This window comes from Phalangium opilio, unplaced genomic scaffold, assembly GCF_054372755.1.
Source record: "Phalangium opilio isolate 3A_F unplaced genomic scaffold, DU_Popi_V2 ptg000046l_1, whole genome shotgun sequence".
NCBI classification, from domain to species: Eukaryota; Metazoa; Arthropoda; class Arachnida; order Opiliones; family Phalangiidae; genus Phalangium; species Phalangium opilio.
Window position 1 is genome coordinate 93370 of NW_028324169.1, and position 14993 is coordinate 108362.

The 14993-nt window shown below is 39.3% G+C and overlaps 2 protein-coding genes across 2 annotated transcripts; both read left to right on the forward strand.

The window, feature by feature from the left end:
* Nucleotides 1-1988: 1988 nt before the first annotated feature.
* LOC149674109 (uncharacterized) lies at nt 1989-3382 on the forward strand. The gene is made up of 2 exons (XM_089838615.1): nt 1989-3104; nt 3214-3382. The coding sequence occupies exons 1-2, from the start codon at nt 2088-2090 to the stop codon at nt 3247-3249; spliced, it is 1053 nt and encodes a 350-aa protein (XP_089694741.1). The 5' UTR covers nt 1989-2087; the 3' UTR covers nt 3250-3382.
* Nucleotides 3383-3488: 106 nt separating this feature from the next.
* Nucleotides 3489-6326, forward strand: LOC149674110 (uncharacterized). Its single transcript, XM_089838619.1, has 2 exons — nt 3489-4146; nt 4222-6326. The coding sequence occupies exons 1-2, from the start codon at nt 3489-3491 to the stop codon at nt 6324-6326; spliced, it is 2763 nt and encodes a 920-aa protein (XP_089694745.1).
* Nucleotides 6327-14993: the final 8667 nt, after the last annotated feature.

Sequence of the window (14993 nt, forward strand, 5' to 3'; positions counted from 1 at the left end):
TTATCATATGAAATACATGATGTCGCTGACGACGACCTGCGGTTAAACCACTCTTCAATTACCAGGGAACATATTCGGGGGATGTCCTTTGAATGAAAATTAGCATGGATGTCGCATAACACCCCTGACTAGAACTGCCTTATTATGGTTACAGTTAATAAAATTCCCTTTCCCCCATTACCTCTATTTCAAAAGATAAACACCGAAATTGAACACCGATAAGCTCTGCCGGGCATTTGGAATGGACCATATTCTTGATTTCTAATCCACCGTTGAAGCACTCCTAGGGTGCGATTCAGCAGGCATGCCTTATGGCTTTAACGCAAGAAAACTTGCGTTATGATAGCACTTGCGTTAAATTTTAAAAAATGCGATTCACGTGTCGGCGTTACGATATCACGCGTTATCATAACGCCAAATGTCGGTGATATCGTATCGCCATCCGTTTGCTAGTGTTATAGCTTTATCACGAACGTTATAAACGGTTTTTCCGCTTTTTTCCCCGCCAAAATTCAAAATGGCTTCCTCGGTAATGATAGTACATTCGTTACGCGCGGCTGAAATTGAGGAAAAAGAAGTTTAATAGAGAAAGAGTTCTTAGGAATGACAGTCAAGCCTTTGAGCTTCCAGAAAACTCTTTCCGAATGTTATTTAGATTAACAAAACCCCTGGCTATTGACTTAATAGAAGCTCTGCGAGAGAATTTAACAGGACCAAGGCCTACCCCTATTTCAATAGATAGCAAAGTAAGGAATTTTTTTCCTACTTTTGTTGAACTTTGAGGTCAATAATAGTCAATTTAAAAATGTTGTTAACCTTGTAGGTGCTATTGCATTAAGATTTTTTGCGGTTGGCTCTTACCAGCGGGCGGTTGGTCAGGAGTTATTGCTCCGAGTGAGCCAGTCAACTGTTTCAAGGTGCGTGAAATCTGTAAGCAAATCCTTAACAGATACGCTCCTCAAAAAGACCATCAAATTCCACACAAGCGAGATGGAGCAAACTATGATTCAAGTTTGGTGCGTTATTATGATCTTTTAAGGCTAAGGACCCTTTTAATTTCTGATCTACTTCGATACGTTTTATTTTGTGTAGGTTCATGGATAAAAAAGTTTCCAGGGTGTTTAGGTGCAATTGACTGCACGCATGTGCCAATTATAGCTCCACCCAAGACCGATGAACGCTTCAGGGAGAATTTGTACCTGAACCGAAAGGGTTTTCGATCTATCAATGTGCAACTTGTAATGCGCTAATAATACACAATGATACTGTTATGCAACTCCGTAACAATAACTTGATTTGTAGATCTGTGACCACGACACCGTTATATTACTTTGCAATGTTCAATATTCTGGGTCAACCCACGACTGTTTTATCTGGAATAACAGCCCAGTTTGCGATTACCTGCGTAGAGAAGAGAATAGTGGACGGGGTCGTGGCTGGTTAATCGGTACTTCTAATACGATGGTGACAGGATTAAGTAACTAATTTTCGTGGTTTGCTCAGGCGACATTGGCTATCCGCTACAACCGTGGTACCAATTTCTAAAGCCCAACCAAATTCACCAGAAAGGAATTTTAACGAAAGATTTTCAAGTGCACGACAATGCGTAGAAAGATGCAACGGATTATTGATGATGCGATTTCGATGCTTATTTAGAAAACTACAATACCATCCAACACGGGTTGGATACATAATTTACGCTTGTGTAATTTTACACAACATTTGCGTAAGGGAAAAAGTCCCCGAGGAATTTGAGCCATTGGAATTAGAGGAAGAAGCATTAATTGTAGCACAAGGGGTTGGCGACGATGTTAATGGATTGAGTCAGGGATTGGTGGAAGAATCAGTTCATGGACGAGGGTCACGCATCCGAAGAGATCTCGTGAAAAGATTGAACTAAAAATATCCTTCCAAAGAAAGGATTTTCTTTATTATCTTTGAATATTGTAATTTTAAACTGTACTATGGATATATATATCAGTAGTTAAGTTTTTGATGCGTGCGGTCGCATGCATTTTTTGCTCCGTGAAATCCCGCTTTCTGTTTAAGCCTCGGCCTAAAGTATAAACTGATAAGATTAAGCTGAAATGTCGCAAAAAAATCTAAAATCGAACGCTGGTCCTAAACAAAAGTGCTCCGAATGCAACAATTTAATAAATGGTAAACAGTCAATTCCATGTAAAGCGTGTCATAACTTAACGCATGCTGATTGTACTGGTGCGGTGACTACCGAGGAATTAGATATCCTGTTTAACGGGTCAGTAAGTAACTTTAAATGTAAAAAATGCATACTCAACAAATCCGAGGATTCGCTTGTGTTCACGCCAACGAAGGTAACCGTAGGAGGGCCTGATTATATCCTAAACAATGACAAGTTAACTGTTGAATTAGCTGATATCCTAAAGGAATTTTTTAAAACCGAGAGTCTAGTGCGAGAAAAAGATAGCTCTATTGATAAGATACTCCTCACCCTAACAACGCTGGTAAAAAATATCCATGACCTACAGAATGAGGTCAGATACCTAACTGCCGAAGTAAATTCAGTCAAAGAACAAAACTTAGAAATTTTGGAAAATAAGAATCCTGTCACTGTAAATAATGGCAATGGTCATGGCGACGAAAGAGATATCTTAGCTCCTTTAATTCCAAAACACGCAAGCTACAGACCCCACCCCATAACCAAGTTAACAATTAGTGAAAATACCTTTGTTAAAAAATCATACACCGATCTCTACAAGAACACCAAGATGGGTGCCAAGACCTCGCTTCTGCCTCAGAACTCTAGTATGAGTGGTCATACAAATCACAAAAAACAAGCCACTAGGCCTAAAAACAAGCAATTGGCGGAAAAATCAAATGCCGTCACACCTTTCAAAATAATGGCGATAGCTAATTCAGAAACCTATTACATTGGAAATTGTTACAAGGATGTTACAGAAGCTACATTATCTACATTCTTAGAAGCGAAGGGTATTGAAGTAAATGGAGTTAGACTATCGGCCAAGAACCAAGACATACAGAGAAATTTCATATTACAAACGAACACACCAACAGAAAACATCTTATCCAACGAACTTTGGCCAACGGGCATATCGTGCGCCATAGTAAGTAAACCAAGATCAAATAATTCTAAAGTCTGGGGTTCTAGAGGAAATGATGATGGGTTGCCCTCAGCACAACCAGACTCAACTTTTGTAATCTCAAACCTCACAGCAGAAACGACTACTATGGAGGTCAGTGAGCATCTAGAACAATTGGGAATCGAGTTAAAAAACATCACACCCGATAAGGAAACTAAATGGAGTAAATCCTATAAAATACAATGCTCACGTTGTGATGATACCAAAGTTTTAACCAAAACCAATTGGCCTCTAGGAATACTAATACGTAGACACAAATTGCCATTAGCTGATATACACATCTCCCTAAACCAATCAGCCGTATGACCTCCTCCTATACAAAGTCAAATTCCCATTAAAAACAATAAAATGATAATCGGACACTTAAACATTCAGGCAATCAATAAAAAAATGGAGGACTTGTATCTAACCCTAACAGAACACAATATTAAAATTTTGGGAGTGTCAGAAACCTGGATGAATATAGAGGCCCCTGACTTAATATATCAGATTAAGGGCTACAACCTAATAAGAAGTGACAGAGTTGGTAGAGCAGGAGGAATTTGCGCATATATAGCAGACCAATATGATGTCGAGGTAATCAAAACACAGTGCGACCCTATTCCAGGCTCCTCCTTAGAAAAATTATCGCTACTCATTAAGGAACGTTATGCCCCGAAACTGATAATTGGGATTGTATATCTTCCCCCTGCTATGAACTATGAAGCCACCATCAAAGATCTAAGACAACAGATAGACGAATTAACACGAACAAACAACTGTGAAATGATTATAATAGGTGATACCAACTGTGATACCAATAAGACTAAGCGCGAGCCAAAGACAAGACTGCTTCTAACAACATTATGTGAGTTTAAACAAATGGTTGATAAACCAACCAGAATAACCGCAACCACTGAATCCCTCATAGACCATATATATACAAATTTCCCAGACAGAATCGTAGATACCAAAGTGGTTCCAATCAGTTACTCGGACCATGATATGACGCTAGCCACACGTAAACGTAAATGCCCAAAAATTGTTAAGGAAAGTGTTGAAGTTAGACTATATAACCAAATGAATCCTATAAACTTTGTAGCTGACCTTAAGAATGACCTAAAGAATTGTGTAGTCCCTTATCATCCAAACACGCTAACTGATGCCTTTAAAAACATTATGATATCCAACCTTGATAAACACGCCCCTAAAAAGAAGAAATTTGTCTCCGTTATTAATGCCCCCTGGATTAACAGTACGATTAAAAGATCAATTCATCTTAGAACTATCTATAAAACGAAATCTAAAAACCCTGAAAATGGTAACACCTATAAATCCCTATATTCGAGGCAGAGAAATATGGTAAATAAGGACATTAGAGAATCGAAAAAAACCTACTTTACAAACCAAATAATGAAATTGTCTGGAACGACTGGCAACAATTCACAAGCTACATGGAAAGTACTCAAGCCATACATAAAAGGGAAAAAAAGTATAAATATAAAGGAAATCACAAGAAATAACATTAATTATTCACAAGATAAGGACATCGTGGAAGTCCTCAATCTACACTTCATTGAGATGGTAGACACCTTGATTGAGGATAAAGGTACTGAGTCCGCCCTGAGTCTCAGTGAAGACGATCCTGTACATGTCTCCAATAGCGATGGTAGGATACCGCAACTAACAAAATTTGACGACACATCCGAAATGGAGATATTTGACATAATCAAAAAAATTAAGACGAATAGGGCTGAAGGAGAAGATGGGATTCCATCGGCAATTATCAAAAATGCGGCGGCCATCACATCAAAGTATATCTCAGACCTAATTAACCTGTCCTTCAATACAGGAATATTCCCTACCCAATGGAAAATAGCCAGAGTCATTCCCGCGTTTAAAGCCGGGGACCCTAAAAACCCATCAAATTATCGTCCACTATCGATACTCGATATCCCAGAAACGGTCTGCGAGAAAATTGTTAACAAGCAACTTTATGCACATCTAAACGCAAATAAACTCCTATTTAAGCTACAGTCTGGTTTCCGCCCGGGATACTCAACTACAACTGCAATCCTAAACTTGTATGAAGACATTATAGTACGACTGGACAGAAATCAATTTGTTGTGGTACTATTTGTCGATCTGTCAAAGGCTTTTGATACGGTATCACATATAACACTCATAAAGGACTTGAAAGAATGTGGGATTGAATCATACCTGGAAAACCGCCAGCAATACGTACAATACAAAGGTGAAACATCGACTAAAAAGACAGTTAAATATGGAGTTCCGCAGGGGAGTGTACTTGGTCCGCTTCTATTCAATATTTATACACGTAAAATTCATGATAATCAAAAGTTCTCGACAGTCAACGATTATGCGGACGACAATGCGACTACAACATCGAATGCAAATCCTTCATTAGCCATCGAACAGATGGAGTCAGACCTTAAAACATTAGAGTACAACTTACAACAAAGAGGCCTAATAATTAATAAGGCAAAAACCAAAGTTATGTTGTTTGCCCCAAAAAAACATAAAAAGTCGCTCATAATGAACATCACAAGCATTAATGGAGGACATATTGAGCGAGTAAAATCCTTCAAATATCTGGGAGTGTGGATAGATGAAGACCTGCAATGGCAAGAACATATTGCATATATCCAAAAGAAAATAAAACAAAGAATCTGGATACTGAGACCTATTCAAAACGCAGTTAACGAAAAAGCGTTGCGGTTAATCATCAATGGTATAATACAACCCCTTTTTGACTATGGATCCATATTTTATAATAACGCTACTGCCTCTAAGCTAAAATGCTTACAGACGCTACAAAACTACTTAGCTAAATTTTTAACTAAGGCACCCAAGCGTTCCTCAGCTACCATAGCACGAAAGAATGCGAACTACTCCCCCCTTGATATTAAATATAAAATCAGTCTACTACAATTAATGTTTAGGGCAATGAACAATCAAGTTCCAGATTACATCACTGAACTCTTCATGATCAATGATAAAAGAAAATACCATACCAGAGGTAGTGACACAGACTTTACTGTCCCAAAGCTCATGACTAAACTAAGAGACAAGAGCACGAAAGTCAAAGGAGTTAAAGAATGGAATAGCCTACCACATGACATTAAAATTGAAAAACAACTACTTAATTTTACAAACAAACTCAATATTTTCTTTAACTGTATGTAAACTTAATTTCTAATGTAAACTAACTTGCATTTTTATGATTCTCATATTTAATTCCTAATGTAAATTAAATTAATCTGGACCTGGCTGAAAATCAGTGTAAACTGAGACGGTGCTTCCAATAAAAAGCTTTTTATTATTATTATTATTATTATATATATATATATATATATATATATATATATATATTTAAGGGTTAAATAAATGAAACTGGCTTCTATGCCCGAGGTTTTATAAAACGGTACTCTGGTCTGAATTATTGAATCGTCGGCAAAGCGCAACAGAGATATCGTTAATTGATGATGCGATGCTTGTCATGGCATCGGCAGATCTTTCATCAACTGTAGCGCGTCTTTCTTGGCATTCCCTGATGCCGCGCAACTCTAGCAAAATATCGGCGTGGTACTGGTTCTTGCTCTCTTGCACTTCGCCTAACAAATCGGTAACTCTATCATACGGATTGGCTCGTCTCCTAGTTTGAGGCTGATTTCTCACGTGTGCTAAATAGAAATTCACGTAAATTCGCCATGACCGGTTACCTCATAAGCATAAATGACAATCAGCTTTAAATAAGCTACAGATGCTTCTGGGACTCACAAAGATTAGACTGGGTTTCTCGCAGAGTCGCAGAGGTATTTGAAAAGTAGTTACAGATTTCCACTATGGAAATGAGTAACTTTGCTAGACTCATAGTTATATGCTTAACGCGGGCCTCAGCTTCTAAAGCTGCTTGCCTATTTGCAGCAGGGGCATCGTCAAGACCGGTCTCGGGTAGGTTATTATCGTGTGTTATTTCAGAGGGTTGAGGTTCCGCGTTGCTTCGAAACCGGGAACTGAAATATGAGGGAGGGTGCACCGAATTTAAGACCGGTGAAGCCGTTACCGAGCTTTCCGAAGCGATTGAACGTGGAGGGCGAGGTTTAACAAAACGCGAATCGTCTAAAGTGGGTACGACCATTTCCTCGAATGTGCCGTCACGTTCATCGTATGATAAAAATTGTTGCGCGCAAGAAGTTGAGGCACGCGCCGTTGGTAATGGTCGTAACTATTTCAATGAACATAAAATATCAGCTAAATATTTTAATACTTTATTAAAATTCAGGATATATGGTTACATTTGTCTTTAGAATAGAAAAAAACTATAAAAAATTAAGACAAAAAGTAATTGCAAAGCTACCTATTATTCCAACCACCACATCAACTACTACTATTATGACACAATTTAAACATGCACCACGGCTAGCCCCTATTACTATGGCACAATTATACCATGCGCCACGACAAGGCCCCACTTTTATGACACATTAAAACCATGCACTACGACAAGGCCCCACTAATATGACACATTAAAACCATGCACCACGACAAGGCCCCACTTTTATGACACATTAAAACCATGCATCACTTCAAGCACTCACTAATCTCTGTTTCAAACTTAAACCACCATGTATTTGTACAGTCAGCAATAAATATAGAAACACACTCATCATTACCATATTGCATGCAATGCGGTGTGCATGAAAAGACCCATGCCATACTTACATCATCTGCAGAATCAGCAATGTCTGTATTTCCTTCTGCTGCTATGTGGCCAATTACTGATAACAGTCGCTCCTCAATCTCTGCCAATTCTTCAATGAATTTTCCGCCGCCTCCAGTTCCTCGTGTGTAGTTCTTAATTCTAGCCCCTTTGGCTTTCACATTTCCTCTCCAACCTGACCATGTCTAAAATTTATGAGAAAAAAAATAGAAGCATAGATTTCTAACAAGGTAATGGGGACAATACTTAAATAATGCTATCATTATACGAACGGAGTTGATATAATGAATAACTCTGAGGGTAATAATAGGTAAGAAGCAATATAGTGAATACCATTTCCAATTACATACCTTTTTCCATTGCTGCACAGCCTTCGTGGCACCATTAGCTTGAGAGTTAAGCCTTGCCACTAGTTCATCCCATTTTGCGTCACAGTCAAGTTTTGTAAATTTAGCATCGAAGGTTCCTCTTACTACCTCTCTATTTTCCTCCATGAAGCTTAGCAACATGATCAGTTGCTCTTTCGAGACTTTTTTGCCACGCTTTCTAGGTGTTGTTGACATATTTTTACCTCTAAATATATTCGCTTAAAAATCACGAGCGGAGGATAAAGTTCTTATTTATGGCGGCAAAAACTATTTTTTTATCAACGCTTTAAATTATCCCCGCTAGATAGCGCAAATGTCGTTAAATCGCATTTCAGAGTGATATTTAAAATTTGCGTTGAGGTTTGCGTTACGAGCGTAACGCTGAAAAATCATAACGCGTGATATGAAAAATTTATCACTGTGCAGGTGAATCGCACCCCTAAACTCCGGCGTCTTATCACACCCCCTCGTGGGGTGTCACTGATATCGGTTGGCGGTTAAACCACTCTTCGATTGCTGAGGAGATATTCAGAGAAATCACCGTCGAAGGAAAATTAACATGCACTCCCTATAGCATATACGACCAAAAACCACCTCCCCATTATGGTAAACTCTCCTTTTCCCTTTACTGACTTTTGATGAAATTTGAAAGAGGCATCAAAATTAGCATATAAAATATCAGTTGTAGTTCCAGATCCAAACAGCAAACCAGCGATATGTTTAAAAAGAAAGCGAAGTACTAGCAAAAGGCTTGGGGGCAGTTTAGCTTACAGTACTCTAGGAAATAGATCAGATGATCCTTTAACAGTAAAAGAAAATTAAAATTAATATTCTATGAAGTTTTGGATAAATTTAACCATGAATTAATGAGAAGCTTAACAATTAATGCTAGTCTATACAAGTTTCTATCGGCCTCTGAGCCAAAGAATGCCAATTTTCTAAGAGATGAAGACGTGAATAATTTTTGCAAGGTTTTTGAAAGATTTGAATTTGATTTGATTTCTTTAAAATCTGAACTACTTTTAGTTAAAACATTGTAAAGAATCATCAACTATCTTTTCTTGACGAATGCTACAACTACTTAATTAAAACGAAGGACCAGTTTTTAAACTTATTGAGATACTTCGATCTAGTGTTGTGTATTCCGGTGTCGAGTGCCTCTTGTGAAAGAAGTTTCAGCGCACTAAACCGAATAAAAGTCTACTCGCGAACTGCAATGAAGGAAAGTAGGCTATCAAATCTAGCTCTGTTATCAATCAACAGAGAAATCTGTAACGTTCTAAGGGACAATCCCACAACTGTTGTTGATGAATTTGCAAAATCTCAAAATAGAAGATTATCATTTATGTATTAAACCTATTTATCCACAAATAATACTTTAAATAAATAATAACGATTAAATATATGTGGTAGCAACGCCTTTTTATTATAGGATACGGGGCCCATTCACAAAATACCGCTTACCCCGCAAAAGTTTCTAGCGGCGCCACTGCTTAGAAAGTCTGTTGAAAGCTAGAAATCCATATTGTGATATTAAGAAATGTTAAAACTAAAATAGTAATATTAATTATTTAACACTACTTATTACATTTTAAAAAAAATGTGTAAAGAATTTCCAATAGCAACATAATTATTCAGGAAATTTGAAATGTTCTTTTCCGTTCGAAGTCACTCTTATCCTGGGTTTTCCGTATCAAGAGACAAAAGAGAAAAAAAGCGGATAGCAGAAGAATACCTGCCTGTTTCAATTAAACTTGATGTAATTTAATACGACTCAATCAAAAAATACAAAATCTGCTAGAAAAACGCTGTGAAGAAAAACATCTCATGACGAATTCGAGTGTCCTCATGGAGTCAGTCCCCAAATATCAAAATTTTGTTACGAAAATTATACTTTTGGAAGACACTCAAAATAGCAAATCTAAACATAAGCTAACAAAAGAAGGGGATAATTGAAGGATGACACCAAAAATGGACGAGTGGAAAAGTATGAAAGTGGCCGAAAGTAGCGAGTCATCAGAGTTTCGCCGTAGTTGACCGTTTTATTGGCGTAGCTATACTGGGCCTGTTCACTCCCTTAAAATAGGTCTTGTGTTAATTCGCGGTTAAGCGGTTACCGTCGCCTGCTATTGTATATGCTAGAACTTCCTCGATTTGTCTTTGTAGTCAGGACAGAGTAACTGGTAATGTTTTAAAAGGTATTTGAAGGTATAATATGGATAAGTAAGGTTATCGAATCAATAGAAGAGGACTAAAACTAGATTCGTTTAAAACAATTCTCGGTAATTTAGCTATAGCGCGAGCAGCTTGCACGTGATGTGCGTGATCTAGTGGGCTATGGTTAAACCAAGGAGCATAAATATCTGAACTACTTTCAGTCGCGAGTTTGCAAGTCCATTAGTCACTAGTAAACTAAATAGTTATTGGCGAAACTTGTCCGCGTTTTTTAACGCAGGCTCTATGGCCATTGTCATACTTTTCCTCTCATCCACATTTGATGACACTGTATTTTTTCAAGTTATGTAAGTTCATTCTTCCCAGGCTGACCCTTTATGTTTGCTTTTCTGCTCATCAAACTTCAGGTGGGCATCACACCGTAAGATGAATTCTATAACTGTTTTTCACTAAATCCCCAGCAATCAAACCACAAACCTCGTCTTTGGGTGGGACAAAAATCCACAATCATGCCTTTGCCAAAAAATTAAACGCTAATAGATTTATAATGAGGGTACTATTTAGCGCGTAAGTGATTTGGTTTAGTAACCTTGCTCCAAATGTATAACGATGTTGGAAAGAATGACTTTACACTTGCCCCGCTTTGTGGTATACTTCTCTCGAAGAGAAGTATTATATACTTCTGCTAACGAGTAAATAGTTTTAATGATATTTCGTCCTTTTGATTTAATATTCCAATTGAAAGCTCTCAGTTGGGCATCTAAAAATTTATAATTTTTCTATAATAATCTATAATTTTATAGCCATACTCGACCACACGCATTACGACGCTAGCTGCTCCGTCGTGTAGCGCAGCGTCCGTGAGCGTGGATCGAGTGGGCTATGCCTGGAGTGAATGTCATTTTCCTTTACCCCATCCAATTCCCACTTTTCTGCTGGTTCTTGGTTGGTGAGTGTGGATGTGCGACAACTGTGAATGACAGTTTTTAAAATATTTTCGTAAAAATTAAAAGAGAATAGTAAGCCGCGATACCCGCGGGCAGCGCAGGGGGGGATGAATTTTTTTTCCCCATCCTCGATACCCGCGCAGGGTGGGTCAAATTTTTTTGGCCCCCCGGTACTTTTTGCCCCCTTCAATTCCGCCCCCGGAGGGGGTGGTACTTTTTGTTCCCCCTCACTGACTTTCACCGTCTCTTTATTTCGCTGACTTTCACCATCTCTTTATTTCGTCGTCTCTTTACCCCCGCTCCATTCCCGTCTCTCTCTTTACCCCAGCTCCTTTCCCGCCACTGTATTTTTTTTTACGCCGCCCCTCTCTCTCTCACTTTCTCTTTCGCCCCGAGCTCCATACCGGCGAAAGCGCTGTCAATGCGGGGGATCTTTTACCATCTCTCTCTCTCTAGCGCGCAATCTGGTCTCTCCCGCGTATTACTGAATTCCTCCTCTCTAGCTAGGTTCCCGTGTACGAGCATGCGCGCGATCTCTCGCCTTTGGTCAACTCCGTACTGAAATGTACTTTCCCTCTCTCTAGTAAATCTCTCCCGAATTTTTACTTTTGCGCTATGTATGTTATCAAGCAAGAAACATTGAATATTTTTTAACAAGGTTTATTTATATATTTACACAAAGTATTTTTTCGAGTAAAGTATTAATATTACGGATGCGCTCGTTAAAATGCAATTTATCGATATAATAATAGTTCAAACGATCCTCGTAAGGTATTTTATATATTACGATTAAAGGGCAAAAAGTAACTTTTTTTTTCACCATTGTAAGAGTCTTTTAGCTTCGTCTTTTCTTGATATGGAAGATATATTCCTCGTTTTCCGAAGTAACGTATGATTCGATAGGCACATTGAGTGTTTGTTGCCCGAGAATGAACGGACAGTCGGGGTACAATTGTCTATGTTTATCGCGTACCGATTCCGGGGTTGCCCATACATGAAGAGTACCGTGGCAAAAGAAACATCTGAAGGTATGGTCCGTCTGGACTAGCGTTTTTTGCCCGAAAATGAATGGACAGTCGGGGTGCAATTGTCTATGTTTATCGTGTACCGATTCCGAGGTTGTCCATACTTGAAGAGTACCGTGGCAAAAGAAACATCTGTAGGTATCTCTACGGTCTAAATAAAACCCGTCTCGCGCTAGTTCGGCGGTATCAACGTAAAGCGACGTCCACGATTGGAAAGTTTTTAAACGGGCTTTTTCCGAATTCATGTCCTATTTAGCATATCGCGGTTCTTGGGGTCGCTGAAAATTTCTTTGACGTAGGTATCCAAAATGGCCTTTTGAATGACAGACTTTGGAATGCGAAACTCCATATAATCAGAGCGGGCGGTGGGTGGAACGTCGTGACCCTTGTCGTCTTCGATCGGTACGTTGTTTGTTGGAAGTCCGCGGATGAAGGGACTACTAGGAAAATGCCGTTTGTGCTCTTCGTGCACCGAATCTCGAGGTTTCCAACTGTTTAATATACCGTGACAAAAATAACACTCTACGGTATCGGTACCATACGTATATAAATAAAAAAATCCGTCTCTAGCTAAATCTCTGGGATTTGTATACGGGGCTTCCCAACGAGAGAAACTTTCACGTCTTTTCGCCTCGACGTTCATACTGGGTTATGAAGCCCAACGGCCTTTCCCGTTTGCTTATATAAAAGCATATACACCCCCTAGTGGCTAAAGGAATTCATGTCCAGACCTGTTCACCCACTCCTTCCTTCCCCCACAACAAAAACTAAACTTTAACTAGAACCCAACCTATAACCGGAACTCCATAAAAACTAAACTCTAACAAGACCTAGGGCCCCTCGACAAAACGAAACAAAAGAGGCCCCTGTAAAAATAATCCGTGTCTAGACTTGCATACTATAACTAAAGCGTGTCAGGGTTACATCATCTCGGTTTTATTAGAAATGAGGCCCACTCCTTCCTTCCCCCACAGCAAAAACTAAACTTTAACTAGAACCCAACCTATAACCGGAACTCCATAAAAACTAAACTCTAACAAGACCTAGGGCCCCTCGACAAAACGAAACAAAAGAGGCCCCCGTAAAAATAATCCGTGTCTGGACTTGCATACTATAACTAAAGCGTGTCAAGGTTACATCATCTCGGTTTTATTAGAAATGAGGCCCACTCCTTCCTTCCCCCACAGCAAAAACTAAACTAAACTTTAACTAGAACCCAACCTATAACCGGAACTCCATAAAAACTAAACTCTAACAAGACCTAGGGCCCCTCGACAAAACGAAACAAAAGAGGCCCCTGTAAAAATAATCCGTGTCTAGACTTGCATACTATAACTAAAGCGTGTCAAGGTTACATCATCTCGGTTTTATTAGAAATGAGGCCCAATCAATCCTTAACAACAAACCCCGAATAACGGGTCCTTGCAATACGTGTTTAGACACGTTCGCTCTCCTAGCTAGAAAAAATAGGCCCTGTTTAAAACTGTAATATGTGTATGTTGAAAAAATAAAATCATTTTTAGGGGAAAAAGACATTTATTTATTTTTTACATATAAAATTCGTTAAGTGTATCAAGATTGCACGAAATATTAATTTCGGCTTTGTTAGAATATGCCCATAAGGCGTAAATTAAAGCCTTGTCAAAGGCGCAGGCCGTTCGGTGCTCACCGACTGGATGTGGGTACAAGCAACGTACGGGGAGAGAAGAAATGTCCGCGGTGGTGGCTTTCGGGCACTTGAAATCGTTTAGATCGTGCACCGTTCTGTTAAGGCGGTCCGATAGAAAGGCGACTTTGGAATCGCCCTTGGAGAAGATCAAATCGACCCCCTGAAGAGCAGCGGCGAGGCATTCGTCGATTTTGCTGTAAGAGGTTAGGCCAGCAGTCCAGTCCAGCTGGTGTAGATTACGCGAGACCCATTGGTTCTGGCGTTGTTTTGAAATCGCCACGTGAGATTTATTGTAGGGTGGCGCGAATGTCCAGGAAACGGTTGAAGGCTTTGCCTCGATGGTCGTTATGGCCAGTTCTTTAACGATGAGGTCTGTAGTGCCGTCACTACGAGTGCACCCGTTCAGGTATTCTAACTCAATAACGGCGGACTTCATAATAATAACTAGCGGCGAGTCTATGTATGACCGTGTAAAACCGAACAGAGGTTGAATATGAAACCTCAAACGACCGTTGGGCTTCTCTTATAGAGGCTGGAAACGATGAGGCCCGGACGTGGACTAATACCGAGTCGGGATTGGATACGAGAATTCCGAGGGGGGCGTGGTTCTCTTATAGAGGTTGGATATGATGACGTCATTCATCCACGGGTCCCTTTTAAATTTCTTGAAAAACAGGTTTGTGCTTCTTCTCCTCGTTCTGTGCATAATGTATACAACGCAGTATATACCGCAAGCGGAACTGTCGGGGGGCTGTAAAGCCCTCCTATTATAGTTTATTTTCGTAGAATTTTCTCTCATAAATGTTTTAATATCTTCTGTCAAGGGACCCAAGCCCAAAGAATCAAAATAATAACATTGTTTATTCCCATCGATATAGAGGCAAATCCAATGACTTCCGTTTCCTTTGTGATTATCTAGATTTATAACAATGGAAGCCGGGTATCG